General features: G+C 37.3%; 1 protein-coding gene across 8 annotated transcripts in view; it reads left to right on the top strand.

Moving 5' to 3' along the window:
* Positions 1 to 3,650, top strand: part of marchf8 (membrane-associated ring finger (C3HC4) 8) — a 92,974-nt gene extending 89,324 nt beyond the window's left edge. For all 8 annotated transcript variants that reach the window (XM_059035772.1, XM_059035773.1, XM_059035774.1 and 5 more), the window contains one exon: positions 1,374 to 3,650. In XM_059035772.1, coding sequence (XP_058891755.1) covers positions 1,374 to 1,675 — 302 coding nt within the window. In that variant the 3' untranslated portion in view covers positions 1,676 to 3,650. The remainder of the gene's footprint in view (positions 1 to 1,373) is intronic.
* Positions 3,651 to 16,064: the final 12,414 nt, after the last annotated feature.

The following is a 16,064-nucleotide window of genomic DNA, read 5'->3' as shown; positions in this document are numbered from 1 at the left end:
CATTAACAGCATTATGTGGGTCCCCTGGGATATGGTATTTAGTACAGAAACATATTCTAATGTTCAACTAGATATCGTGAACACTACATGGTAGAATACAAGTAAAAAAATCAGATTACCTCAATAAAGCTTGCTTTAGAAATGGCTTCTTGACCTCGTGTTTTTCAGTTCCTTTTCAGGATATTTTTCATGTAAAAGTTGTTAATAGCTAAATGACCATTTCAGCAATCTAGGATTATTCAAATCATTCTATTATCCAGACCAGATTTGTATGTAGAGGTAGATATACCCCTTGCTTTTTGTAATCGCTATACTTTTCCACATAAAGCAGGGTTGTAATCATATTAAAAAGCACACAGTTGAATTGTGAAATGCAAATTAGTCTTATTTCTTGTACACAATAAATCCAAATGTTTTCTTTCCCTCCAGCACAAGATTTATAAACAGTAAGGAATAGGAGCCCTTAATCAGTCAATACCATAATGCAATACCTTGCTTAAAGTAAAAGGTGTCTTAAAAGATTTACAATTCTCAACTCCATAACCATGCAAACTTTGAAATCAAAGTTACATTTCATGTAACTGAATGTAGTCCTGCGGACCGATTGTTTTAGGGTTCATTCTTTGCTAGCTAAACTAGTTTTTCTGATGAATATGGTAAGCACAGCCACTATGAAAAATAAAATTTCAGTAAACTGTGGCTGTCCAGTTTTGCCCTGTGACAACCAAAATTGGAATGCTTGTGCTGTTTTACACACCACTGCGCATCTCTCTTAAGGTTACACTGGGGTAGTTAATGTTTAATGTTTTCAAATGCCTGTCAAGGTGGATATGTCAATATGAGAAAGTTGTTATAAATTATTCATCACTTAAATGTGAACCTATCAAGCAACTCTTATATCTGTAGTCTGATTCATTCTGATTAAAATGATGCTAAAGAATATTACATTTATGCTTACTCAAATACTGTTATATTCACTGCCTTCCAGCAAGTATTGGGACAGATGTGTGAACAAGTGACTGGGGGTGGTGAATCTGTTCGTCATTTGGGTTTTTTGTAATATTTCCACGTTATGCCAGTCTTTGCAGAAACACATTTTTGGGGAGTAAAATAAAAAACAGGTGACCCAGTCATTCTGAATATATATGAATGTACGGGGTCTCCCAGAAACCAGATATCATAGGCAATATCATGTATGATGCCAATTTGGATGTTCTTTGTTAAGTAAGGCCAGACCTTGTTAACTATCTGCACCACACATCACAAGGATCTGAATTTGTTCTTTGCTGTAGGACACCGTTTCTGTGCTTGTTTTTACCTGATTTGGATTTTTTTTAAGCCATTATTTTAAAAATCCTTCTCTTTCGTTGCAGGTATTTTGGAATGGCCCTTTTGGACTAAACTGGTCGTTGTGGCAATTGGTTTCACAGGAGGACTGGTGTTTATGTACGTCCAGTGTAAAGTGTACGTCCAGTTATGGAAGAGACTAAAGGCTTATAATAGAGTAATATATGTGCAGAACCGCCCAGAGACTAGCAAAAAGATTGTTTTTGAAAAACCTACACTAATGGACCCAAACTTTGAAAACAAAGAAGCCCTGGCACCACATCAATCGGATACAAACTCTTCTTATACAGAGCCAGAGGATTACAGCATGGAGATTTTACATGTTTGATTTGTTCGGGGTTGTCCTCCTTCCCCCAAAGAACCATCCTGTCTTTCTCCATGTGCATTCTGTCCCTCACAATCATCTAGTAAACTACAAAGGGGTTCTAGCTATAAAAAACGTCAGCCCTTGACTACTGCTACTACTGCCACTAACTGCTGATCTCTGAACTGAGTTTCCTCACTCCAGTGAAATGAATCACAAAGCATACAAGCACTTTTTCAATTTCCTTGTTTTGTATCTGCTTCGAAAGCTTGAAGAAAAAGTTCAGTTCCAAAATATCAATTTTGTACCATGACTTTTGTAATTCCACAGATTAAGGAAGATGTGTAGAGCAAAACGAGGAGCAATTCCACATAGAAAGTATCATTCCATTTTTTTTAGACTTGCCCGAAGCAAAATGTTGAATCAGGTACAATCCAAGCTATGAGCTGCATAAGCAAACACTATTATTAATTAGTCAGGAGGCCAAAAATTGCTTGAAAATGTAAACTATGTACACTTCTTTTATGCAAATTTTGATGCTTAGAATATCTCCACTGCTACAGTATCTTAGAGTTCAAGTTAAAACTTATTTTCAGCACACTCCTTTTGATTCCTTTCATTATCTCTTGCACCATTTAGCTAATTCGAGAAGGGCATTGAGACGTTCTAAAGGGGAGTTATCAGACAGACGCACATTTATTATATAAAAAGAACAAAATACATATACAAACAGTCTCATACTCCTGAAAGAATACTTTCACAACAGAACATTCCAGCCACTATTGCCCGTTCAAATTCACTGCTTCACAAAAACAAAGCTGTATGTCTTTACCATCCATTCGTTTTAATATTAAACAGTGGGGTTCGGACTGTTCTGGGAGTTTAAGAGCTGCAATAACATGTATGTTAGCAGCAGGGTCATTTTTTATACAATATTTCAACTACAAACTGAGCCGAATGTGATCACAACGATTCTTATTTAAAGAGAGTAGAGGCGCAGCCCAAGAGCCTCACACAACCCAATGTAATGAAATGAAAGAGATTCTTAGGATTTCTGTGAAAACGATTGGAGCCTCAACTCGCATCTTTTCCTATGAGGTGCTTCAGAACATCCAAAGGTTCCAGACAATTGCTTCAGCTGCATATTAAAGTGCAATTACCCTGTGCTGATCATATACTTGATCTGTTTGTATTCATTGTGTTTTGTGTATACAGTAGAATAGAGCCATGTATTTTACATTAGTGTTTATTAAAAAAGTTGAAAAGGACACTCTGGAGGGGTTAGGACAGGTTTCTGAATTGACCTAACTGTGCACGACATGGCTGATGGAAATGGAATCTTTAAAATACCACTTTTCTTTCTTCTTTGTAAACATTTTGATTGATATAATGATTTGTTGGTACATATTTTGTGTATCTCCCATGAATAGTAGTGGTTGTTTAATTTGTTATATTTATTAACTTTCCCTTTATTAAGTGACACATTTCACAGTGATTGTTAGCGTTCTTTTAAATCCACATCACACTGAATAATTCTCTTTAAAGTGTGGCACCACAAAAAAAAAAAGATTGTAACTGCATCTTCGTAATATAGTATTCTTGAAATCATGCAGGGCCAATGAAACGAGTTGAAACTAGCACTATAATTCTTATACAATAACAGAAAGTTACCAAGGTGTATATAAGACGGAGACATTTATTGTGAATATACAGGAAACTTTTTACAAAACCACTTAAGACTTAAAAAAAAAAAAAAAATACACTTTGCTTTAGTGCTTTCTTAGTTGTTATGTATGATTGTTGGTAACAAAAAAAAAAGTTGTAATTTAAATAGTTTTGTATTCTTTTATGTATGTTTATATATTTTTCTCAGTATTATATCACTTCTAGCAGGTTGGCTCTTAGTTTCCTAATGAGATGTAAGTGATTACATTTGTGCTGTTGTTACACAGGGGTATTGATTGCAGGCAATAAACATTTATATAAAAAAATGATCAAAGGCTGCAGACTTTATCATTTATAGTTGATTGTATTGGTATACAGAACTTTTTACACAATGTGAATAAATATTATTCATGTCATTTTCCAAAATACTGTGAGGTGTGTAGAGGGAGGACAGCCAAACAATACAGTCCCTCTTGCATGAAAACTGTGATTTCTATTGGTTTGTTTACTCAGAATGTCGGTTTACTTAGTCATATGTTGATGAATCACTTGGATCCTTTACAAAGTTTGTCAACTACAATACTGGGAACTGCATGAACATAGATTGGCCAAATGGTCTCCTCTTGTTCGTACATTTTCTTATCTTATGCTCATAGAGTGTGCCTCAATTCCCAAACCAGAGATCTTCTGTAATAAAGGATCTGCAATTTACCTCTCCACCACCAGAAACGAATTTAAATCAAACCTGGATATACAGTGCTGCTCCTGTGTGACGCTACAGTCGAGAGCCATGGTTACGAGACTGTGTGCTAATGAGGACTCTTGCTTTTGACCTGCTGAATCCACTTAGAGGCATAAGTGATCTTGAATACTATGTTACAGCATTTTGTTGCTTTATTTTAAATGTACTGTATTAATTGTTTGGTGAAAATGTCAAAAAGCCTATATTGTTTGGTAAAAAAAGGGGGGGGTAGGCAAACAAAATGACTACCCTTAATCTTTTTGGATTTTAAGAATAAGTGATGTGGACCATCAAGAACAAAGTCTAACATTCAGATTTTTACATTCTTCTGTAATTCTTTACACATTTGTATTTCAGCAAAATATTTGCTTAAAGATCACCAATTATGGCAAAAAAAGGCATGATTAGCTGTGACCTATATTTTTTTTCCCCTGCTGTTTCCATATCCATGTTTGGCTAACTAGAGCAAGTCACATTCGAATCGACATCTCACTTATTGGGAGCATGGACTGGGCACCACAGGGAGAGAACAGGATGCTAAAGCTTCCTTTTATTGCTTTCTTGATGTCTCCCAGTTTGTTTTTTTAATCAAATTATTAAACGTATTTAATGACTGGATTGCTCAAAGTAACTGTTAATAGGATGAGACTTGGTTTTAAGTATGGCATCCCCTGTGTATTTCAGACTTTATACTGGGATTCCACTTGGGTTGGCACAGATGCATGGTGTTGCTCACCGTTTTCGTCGATGAGTGAGTGTGTTAACCAGTGGTGCAAATCAAGTGACACCTGAATTAAAGAATAACCCTCTCGTTTACAACACTATTAGGATGTGGAGGTGAAAGTATTACATTTGTTGGCAGAAGAGGATTCTCCTCTGGACTGATCCCTCTAATAAAAAACAAGGATTTCTTTTCAGGTATAAAAGACAGTATTTTTGACCACTGGTACCACAAAGGAATCCGATTTATTGCTGATATATATGATGGGGACACAATAATGTCATTTCAACAAATACAAAATATGATATTTCGAGTAAACACTTTTATGGCTTTCTACAGATTGGACATTTCCTGCACACAAAGGTTGTGCTCCCTCCAGGATTACCAGTTTTAAACCCAGTGGATACTATCCTTTTAAAATCTGAACTCTAAAAAATGTATATCTTTTTATTCAGTGATCTCCTCTATTAATTTGAGTAATGTTAACAGGGTCCTGGATGCTTGGGATCTTCAGGTCGATCACCTGAAGAGGAGGCCTGGGCGGAGGCTTACATTTGTTTGTAATCGAGCAAGGGAGACTCAGTACAAGATTTTGCATCGTGTGCATAGAACACCTTGCATCCTCCATAAAATAGACCTACAGCTCACCAATTTGTTCCAAATGTAAAAAGGATATTGGAACTTATGTTCATTGCTTCTGGACCTGCCCACTGATACCTTCCTTTTGGAACGAGATCCAGCAGGAATTAGAGGAAATGTTTGATTGTAGGCTGGACAGAGATCCCTGGCTTTTTATTCTGGGCATGCCTCCTAGATTGACTATGTTAAGCCCCACCCAACTGAAACTGACTAGTATGGAGAGATTATTAAAGTAATTCCCATAGAAAGGTTGAGTGGTGTTTTAAGGAAGGATGACATGTCATTTCTCAACATATGGAGTCCATTTTCAGAGCAACTTCCAAATAATCTTGTTGATATTATGAAGAGAGGGCAAATTTGAGTGGAGTGGAATAGATAATCAGTTTCTTACTGGATAAAAGGAGGGGAAAAGGAAAAAAAAATTGGGGGGGGGAAGAGAAAAGAAAAAGGGCCCAGATACATAGATGTTCGACACTTTGCACTTGTTATCTGACTGGAACCAACTAAAGCATGTCTGTTTTTTTTTGTTTGTTTTGTTTTTGCTTTGTTTTTGTTTTTGTTTTTGTTTTTGTCTTGTGCATGATTTTAAAAAAAAATGTTATTAAAAGATAATAATAATATGCACTGTATTTAAAAGAAAAACTAATTTTCATTAAAAAAATAAAAATAAAATACTGGTATAAAATACACTGGGCAAGATTCTCAAAGCTATTAACTCCAAATTGTCATTAGCACATTTTTTTAACAAACCCAATAAAGATACAAAACTGTACAAATGACAACATTGAGTAAATAGCTTTAGTCCACTGTCTAGAACAGGTTCTCAATCTTTTTTGAATAACGCTTCACTTAAGCACTTTTTTTTGTTGTTTTTTTTTGGAGCACCTCCCGCCCCATCACAATAGTGAGAATTATAAATCACATACCAGAAAACAAACAAGCACAGTGAATTATTTGCTAGCATTTCAGTATATCTTAGCCTGTGGAGAAAGTCTGATACACCCTCTTTGAGAAGCGCTGGTCTAGCATTTGTGGGTGCGTTCTTAATTGTGTGTTTTTCTTGTCAAAAACTACTGGAGTTGGCTGGTTTTGTACACGAGATATGCTTATTAATGCATACTTTATAGTAAATCTGGTTCTAAAAAACTTCCAATAGGCCCAAAACCATGGATAATGATTTATTGAGTAAAATAAACCAGATCTGCTGATAAAAGAACAGTCATCATTTTTGTCGGGACAAAATGATGACTGAAGAGAATACAAGCTCATTGATTTGTCTTTTCCAAAATGAGCCCGTCCTAAATAAGTGGACGCCCCCCACAGCGTTCGCCGCCAGGCCTGAGCCACCTGCTTCGTTTCACATTTGCTAGTACATTTTAAGTAACATACTAAGAGTACAACTATAATACGCAATACTTGGGAGTTATTCAAATATAAAAATAGCTCCTGCCTGTTTTTTCCACTCTTTCTTTATAAACTGAATCCACTTCCTGATGTACAGGTGTTTTAGTTTGCTGCATCACAGACACACATTCATTCCAACTATTACTGCTGCCTTGTGGAATTCTGATTTTCTTTCAGTTTTCTACCTGCTGAACCCCAGATTTATAAAGAACGTTTTCTACCAAAATGCATGCAATGTTTACAGTAGGCTCCATCAAATACTGCAGACATAAAATATTTTTTTTTTCTTTTGTTTATTTCTATGATATATATTTTTTTTACTTAATAGTACTATAGTTATAATTATAAAACGGATTGTTAGAATGCTGCATGCTGATTGGTCCATCAGTGTTCCAAGCCGTTACAATATCAAGCATAATGTCACGATTAGGAACTACTTAGGAACAAAGGCAAATCACTGCACCTGTGCTAACCACGTATCACTGTGCCACCAAAATCAAAGAAAACACCTGTCAAAATACCTTCTGTCATGGAAGATACTGAAGACTCAAGGTGTCTTGTCATATCTTCCAGTTTATATTAATTTGCACTACAAACCAGTTTGCTATTTTAAACACCACGCTGTTTTGGTATTTTATTTATGGCAGGCCTACATACCAGTCAGTTTCTGTAACTTCAGATCCAGTTGTCAGATATTCAGTTTTATTTTACTCCTTTTAGTTGGTATCAGCCGTCGTTTTGTGAAACTGACTATATTAATTTTTAACTGTGGATATTTTCATATTTTTAAACAGTATTTACATTACTACACGCGATGTCTTAACCACTCGACTTTCGCATTTCTTCACTCTCTTCTCCTTACTACCGCGCACTCACTCTTTACAAGTACCAGTACAAAAAACTTGAACTGAAATTAATACCACACAAATTGGGCTGTTAAATGCTTAAATGACTGGCTTTTAAAAAAATACAGTTTGACTTTAAATTAATTACTTAATTAATAGTCTTCATCCCAACAAAGCATCTTAAACTGTTGCGCTGTTTGGGTCAATGGGAGTGAATTACCTAGCAACAGTGTTACCTAGAATATGTAGGAAGGCAGCACTCTTTGGCACCTGGAACTGGGCAGGTTCCAGTTATGGGTCTGGCTCCTGAAAGGGACCACTGGTTAGCCCTAGGGTTATCGGACACGGTTGTGGGTATGTTGCAGAATGCTAGGGCAGATTCCACTAGAACATTGTACTCCTACAAGTGGAAGTATTTCCAGAACTGGTGTCTAACTAAGAGTCATGACCCAGTCTCTTGCCCCATGCCAGTTATCTTACAGTTTCTGCAAGATCTGCTTGATGCTGGTAGGTCACCTTCCACTTTGAAGGTGTATTTACCGGCTATTTCTGCGTGCCATGCCCCCATAGATTCGGTATCTCCGGGTGCACATTTTTTGGCTACCCAGTTTCTTAAAGGTGCGCAGCGATTACATCCTCCTAGGAGGACTGTTCTCCCCAAATGGAGCCTTGATATTGTACTGGAGGCTCTCACGAAGGCCCCGTTTGAGCCCATATACTCCATATAGTATCTGTCTATGAAGACAGCCTTCCTCATGGCTATCACCTCCGCTAAGCGGGTCAGTGAACTACAGGCGCTGTCAGTGCACGGCTCCTGCATGCGTATTTGGGACGAAGGCAGCAGGGTGTCACTGCGTACAAACCCTGCTTTCCTCCCCAAGGTGATCACAGCTTTCCACATGAACCAACCTGTGGAACTGGAGTCTTTCCATCCACCACCGTTTTCTTCAGAGGAGGATAAGAAATTGGATTTCCACTGCCCAGTGCGGGCATTGAGATGCCAAGGGATACGGACCCTAGGACAGCCCCTCTCAAAACAGTGACTGTCGCAAGGTGTATGCTAATTAGAAGGTTACTCCACTGTAATTTTGCATCTATTACGTTTAGTGAATAAGGTGTTTTTCACTGGATGAAACCGCGCGAAGTGATCTTCCCTTTTCACGCAGTATAATGTATAGTATAACACCACCGTTTAGTAAATGAGTCCCAAAGTGTGTTGTACTGACCAACAATTTACATTAATCCTCCACTAGATGTCAGTATCCAACTTCAAAAGAGAACGGAAACTTGTGTTTTCATCTTCATGCAGTAACAGCAGATTTGAGTAATACCATCCATAACACTCAATAGTGCTTTATTTAGAAATACTAAAAGAAAAAAGACTTCTAGTCAAAATATTTGTTGTTGAATTTAAGTTTGTTTTTCTAACATCTGAGTAATACACTGAAATAAGACTGCTTTTTTATCAATTCAACTTTTTTACAACACATTGAAAAAGACAAACAGCTGCTATTTAATTGGACACTGTTGTGTGATGCACTGACCCAGTAGAGAAATTAGGTTAAAATGAATATTACAACACCTGCAGAGAAGCCTGGTTGTTATGTTAAGTGGTTAAGGCATTTGCTTGCAATGTGGTTGCACCCAGCCTTTGTCCTGTTACACCATAAAAGTACCAAGAATTATGTACACTATACCATAAAAACATTTTAATACAGTGTCGTCGTCATGGAAAATTTCAGTTTTTGTGGTAAAGTTTAATATTTATTTATTTCTTAGCAGATGCCCTTATCCAGGGCGACTTACAATTGTCACAAGATATCACATTATTTTTACATACAATTACCCATTTATACAGTTGGGTTTTTTACTGGAGCAATTAAGGTAAAGTACTTTGCTCAAGGGTACAGCAACAGTGTCCCCCACCAGGGATTGAACCCATGACCCTCCGGTCAAGAGTCCAGAGCCCTAACCACTACTCCACACTGATGCTATATCACTGGGCTCTTTGTTTCAGTCAGATGAGGCTTGCTTAAAGGAAACCAAAGATTGTGACATCATTTTGATGCTCACTAGGCAAACCCTTGCATCCTCTTTCAAAGCTTGCTTTGATACTTTGATATGAATATAACCACACTGATGTTATCAAAGATGCAAAAAGTTAGTTTTTTTTATGAAATGTGTTACTCTACAGTTTAAGTGAAAGCACAGTAGTTTGTTTGTTTCTTTGCTTATTTGTTTTACTGCACTCTCTTGTTAGCCCTGTTCAGGTTTGCAAATTAGTAAACCACAAAATGAGGAAAGTACAACTTCCTTGTTGAAAATGGAGTGGGGCATGTGGCTTTTTCTACAGAATGTGGTCTCTGTACAAGGTTCTTTGGCTATACTATGCATTTACCATAGTTTACCATGGCTTGCCATGTTTTTAAATATGCTTTACCATAGCTCTCTGGACTTTACAATTCTTACCTTGGCTTTGCCCTGCTTTCACTATGCCCAAATATACTTTGCTATGCTTTTACTACTAATTATCCACAAATGGGACCTGGCAGAGGTGTGAGCGGGTGTGTCCTAATTATCCACGAATGGGAGCTTGCAGAGGTGTGAGTGGGTGTGTCCTAATTATCCACGAATGGGAGCTCGCAGAGGTGTGAGTGGGTGTGTCCTAATTATCCACGAATGGGAGCTTGCAGAGGTGTGAGTGGGTGTGTCCTAATTATCCACGAATGGGAGCTCGCAGAGGTGTGAGTGGGTGTGTCCTAATTATCCATGAATGGGAGCTCGCAGAGGTGTGAGTGGGTGTGTCCTAATTATCCACGAATGGGAGCTTGCAGAGGTGTGAGTGGGTATGTCCTAATTATCCACGAATGGGAGCTCGTAGAGGTTTGAGTGGCTAGTTCGTCAGGTAGGCAAGAATGGAAAAGAGACAAAAGGAGAAAAGAAACAAAAAGGTTAAAATGATTAACATAACATTTAGATGTTACAATTAAAAAGTTGTTACAAGAAATAAAAATAAAAGATGAGATGATGGGGGAGAATTGTAGGTAGTGTGAGGCCTTAAGTGGGGTATAAATGTGTTATTCTCTTCATGTTGCCCTCTCTTGCTCAGCACCAATGTTCAGTTACACATTATTTACATGTCCGAGGAATCAAAGGACCCAGTGGAGTTTGCATAAGTAAATGTGTGGATGCAAACACACATGCAAAAATATGGTCAGATTCAACCAGATAGAATACAGTAAGCATAAGTTTAATAAATGAATTGAAAGAGACCAACAGCTAGACTACAGCTATGAAACCTATTGAATTTTTTAATTAAGACAAAGCCGTGATAAGAACTGGAACCTGTATAGATCATTCCAGGTTGTGAGTTTGTAGGTAGTCCCACACATTTTTGCAATTATCCATTCCCACACAAAATCACCCGTCAACAATATTTACAATAATTACAATTACTCTCTATATATGTATGAGAGAGAGAGAGAGAGAGAGAGAGAGAGAGAAAGAGGTGAAGGATTTCAATGTGTTCAAAACAACTGGTTGGTTAGTGACAGAAAAGGGTTGAATTTCACTCTTCAGGGGACTTAGCAAGAGGTACAGTAGGTGGAGAACAGAGTTGAAAGGTCACAATATCACATGATTCCAGGAAACATGGGAAAACAACACACAGACCTGCAAACAAGATGTTAGATACATGTGGGGTGCATACATCATACTGTTAGCTTGTATATCCAGTCTGGTTTTAGTACTAAGCACTGTCAGGATTGGGATCTACTGCTCTTCTGGTATTGCTTCGCTCATGTCAAATGGTATCCCATGACGGGATGTTCTCGGCCCACCTGCAGTACAGTATGTCATAGTACTGGAAAAACTGAATTGCCATCTTGGATCCCAAACCCTTGCTATCCTTGGACTACCAGGAACCAGGACTGTGTGGAGGAAGAACCTCTAGGGATTAGAAGGGAAGGAGAGTGCTTGTGACTTATTAAAGAGGCCAGGTGTCCCCTTGTCTCACGTAGAGTCGTCCCTGCACAGGTGAAGCCCACAAACACCTTGATTTTAAAATGTTACTTTTAGTTTTAAACTACCTATAGACAAGTTCATTTTTATTTATCAGAAGTGATTAGTCCCTTCCCTTATAAAAGTGCATCACAGTAAATCTGCACTGTAATTTTGCAGTTTTTGCAATTTTGCTCTTCCCATGGTTATACTATGCATTTACTGTTGTTTACCATGTTTTGCCATGTTTGTTTAATATGCCTTACAATACCTCTCTGGGCTTTATATCATGCTTCCACTGTGCTTTATTACACGTTGCTTTGGTCATTTATAAGGGTGTTTGCTGTAGTTCTTTATTGACAGGCGTGTCTAGAAGATAACCCTTTTGGTGACAGGACATTTTTGCCTGCAGCTCTTTTTTTTGTCTCTTACAAATCATCATTGCAGGATGATGGAATTATGCAAGCATAGAATATGGAAGTGTAAACAGGTACCAGTACAAAATAATTTATTAACACAAAATGAATCACAAAAACTATTTACAAGTGAGCTTGAAACAATTGTGATGCAGTCTAGGCCATATTCACAAAGCATTTGACTCTGTTTTGTATTAATAAACATTTAATGCTCACCAAAATTGTTAAAAAAAACAAACAAAAAAGAAACACAACACTCTACATATGACATAACCCATGAGATAAAGTGCTGTCAATAGGTCCAATATTCAGTACCATTTTTAAAATATATGGAATGTAGTTAAAAAGAAAAAAAAAAAAAAACTTTCCATCTGTTCATACATGGAAACATAAATGGAATTGTGAAAGTCAGGTTCCTGCCAAAAGAACCACTGTTTTAGCAAGAAAGTCTAAACAGAACGTGAGGGAACTTCCTTTTTTTTGGTGGAGCAGAGTTAACAGCAATTACTGTATGAAAACTAGAGTGTAATAGATTAAGTTAATACAAAATGAAGAGAATGTTTGGTCCTAGGCTCTCATCTTCATTTGAGGTCACTTTGGTCAGAGGTGCTGAGGAGAAGGAGGCAGGAAGGGGTGCTCTGCTTCCAAGCAGTCGTTAAAAGTAAATTCAAAGAAGAGTGTATTTTGTTGGTGTTTAGCAGGTAAACGGCTTAGCCGTCCTGCCGGTTAGTTTAGGTGGCTGTGCGTTTAGTTAGTGCTGATTTAAGAGCTAGGTGTTTGTTTTGTTTTGTTTTTGTGTTCGGTGTTTATTAAAAATAGCGCGTCTGCGTGATAAAAATCCATTTCCGTGTCTGGGTCTGATTTTAAAGGGGCAACGAACCGAGTGAGTGATGCAATCTTGTTACAATAAATACATTATATATATATATATATATATATATATATATATATATATATGTGTGTGTGTGTGTGTGTGTGTGTGTGTGTGTGTGTGTGTGTGTGTGTGTGTGTGTGTGTGTGTGTGTGTGTGTGTGTGTGTGTGTGTGTGTGTGTGTGTGTGTGTGTGTGTGTGTGTGTGTTTAATTATTATTCTTTGTGTAAGTTACTGTGGTGGATTTGCGGAATGTTTGATAATTCACAGGGTGTCCGCTGGGGCTGTCAGGATAGAGCAGAGGAAGCAGAAACGAGCTGTTAGTAAAACAGTATCGAGTGGAGGACGCTCAGCCAAGGATAGAGAGACGAGCCCGAAGCTCGGAATAAGGTGCGGTTTTAGAGAGGCCCGGACTTGAAATTAGAATAGAAAAGAGATCCCGACTGATGAGCTCTTTGCGCGAGGACACAGCGTATGCAAGAAAGCAAAACACTAGACAGAGAAGGAGTGTGAGATTGGGGTTTAAATAGGAGGTTAATGATGATAGGCATTAATTAAGATGCCTAGCTACCACCCCCCGAATTTTGCCCTAAGGCTATAACATAAGTAACATTTAGCCAGCAGTTGGTGTGTGCTTAGCATTGTGCTATATTAGTCATGATGTTTTCCGACTGCTCTGTATTCACACAGAGAAGCACATAATATACACCAAATAATTTTTTCCTTAAATATGTCATTTATAGTTTATCACAGGTAGTTTACACGCTTACAAATACATGTAAAAGTGGCATCCTTATTGATTAGTTTAGTGAAGGGGGCCGAGTCCAGTCTGTAGAATTACAGCAAGCCTCCAAGTCTCAGGAACATCAGTACTATTTGTCCTTTCATGGAGTAAAATGAAGTCAATTCTTACCTCTTCTTTTGTCTTTGTACCTTTTTCATTGATACCTGTTTTTTGGGGCACTATATTAGATTTTATAATTGTCTCTGTAATCCAGCACACTGTATAATCCAGCACAATGCCGGATTAGACAGGTTTAACTAACTGTATTATCATCACAGTACCAGTATTATTCACTGTCCTCAGGCCTGCTGGGTACTTGTAGCTTTATCATTACAAAAAAACAAAAAAAACACATTTACTTAATATTACTCCATTTTATTTGGATCCAATCCAAATAAATACATGTTACACAAAGCATAAAAAAAACAGCCAAACTAAAAAAAAAAAAAAACATTTATTTTCCTTTGACAGAAGCTGAAGATGCATTTAAAAAAAAAAAAAAAAATTCTGGCAACAAAACTTCATATACCAACATTTTAAGAACCGCATACTTCCGTCATGTTGAAAAAATATCACAAATTCACCAAGTGTATTGGAGTTGACTACAACTATGTCTTTGATGTATATACCTTGATGGCCAATAATGTAGACTGATAACTCAACATTGTAAATACAATAACCCTTTGTAAACCGTGCAGCATTCACCAGAGAGAACAGATATGTGCATGAGGAAGACAAATTTAAACAAAAGGTGGACCAAAAGATGGTCAAACTTGTAGGGGAGAGGGGGAGGGGGAGTGTCAAGATTAAAGATGTATTTTTATAGGTTAGGCTTTTTGACTTGACTTACAAATATAATTGTTTTTATTTATTTTATTTGCTTATTTTTGTGATATGATGTTTTATCATTCTTATTCATTTTCTGTTTTCTTAAATGGTTTTATTTAGATTTTATATATTATTATTATTATTTTATCATTTTTACTACTTGATAATGGTGCAATCGGCACTCTAATTTCATATTCGATTATCGTATAGGCATTTATCAACAATAATCGATGCATTGACATTTTACTTTTCAAAATAAAGAACAAACATTTGTTTTTTAACAGAAGATCTAATAACTAAAAATACTGTTGTGCATAATCGTTAAACAAAAAGGCACAACTTGCATTCAAATTAGAACACTTAGAAAAGAAATACAAAAGACTTGAGTTTTTAACAACTGGAAAGAATATGCATGTGTCCCCATCAGATGTCCCTTTAACTGCCGCGGTTATGCTCATACCTAGGCTTGCTACTTTTCGATATTAATCTGTAAATCGTTAAACGTTGAATTTCCAAAAAATGAGTTAGACTGAAATAAATTTATATATGATAAATGTCTGCAAAACTACTCACTATTTTTAATTTCCTTACCAAAAATAATCATTTAGAAATTCTCTCCAGTTTGTGTAGTTTTTATACTTGCTGTCTGTCTTGTCTCCATTGCGCTCTGAATTGCTCGGGGTCGCTGTCAGTCATCTCAGTGGTCCATTAGCACTGTAGTTTTACCCTGTTCTGACAGATCTCGTTCACTGAAGCAGTGCTAGAGTGCATTCATTTGCCAGCTATAGCGCCTGTCATTCAAAGCGTCTACTTTGAAATTAGCGGGTTAAAGTGTACGTAAGTTTTTGCTTTAGGTATACGGTGACAGTTACTAGTTTGATTTGAAAATGGGGTGCAAGAGAAAAAAGTTAATGAATATTGTGCACAATACCCTGGCCGCGACAGGATGAAGCGGGCCCGTTTGCCTTGCCTTCCAGAGTCTGGCTGTGCTGAAGGAGGAGAGGGGGGGCTCAGACTGAATAATAAGTTAGTTCTGTTCAACTATCTAATGTTTTGTTCTGTGCATATTATTTTTACTCGTAAATTTCTGCTATAAAGGTTAGTGTAATACACTTTTATATGCTGTGTTTACTACAGTTTGTATGAGACATTTTTTAAATGTACAGCTCAGCTGTGACCAAACGTTATTTCAATTAGAATGTTGGTAACCATGGTTTTGTTGCATGTTGTTTTTTGTTTTGTTTTGTTTTGTTTTTTTTAATAAATTTAGTCGTTGCCAATTATTTTTTATTATTTTCTCCCAATGTGGAGTGGCCAATTATTTTTTTAAGCTCAGCTCACCGCTACCACCCCTCCGCTGACTCGGGAGGGTGAAGACGAACACACGCTGTCCTCCGAAGCGTGTGCCCTCAGCAAACCGCTTTTTTACACACTGCGGTCTCACCAGCCAATTGTGCGCCGCCCCCTGGGAGCTCCCGTCCACGGTCGGCTGTGGAATA

The sequence above is a fragment of the Acipenser ruthenus genome, chromosome 13, assembly GCF_902713425.1.
Source record: "Acipenser ruthenus chromosome 13, fAciRut3.2 maternal haplotype, whole genome shotgun sequence".
Classification (NCBI taxonomy): Eukaryota; Metazoa; Chordata; class Actinopteri; order Acipenseriformes; family Acipenseridae; genus Acipenser; species Acipenser ruthenus.
The sequence above is the reverse complement of the archived record's forward strand: the minus strand, read 5'-3'. Positions and strand labels throughout refer to the sequence as shown.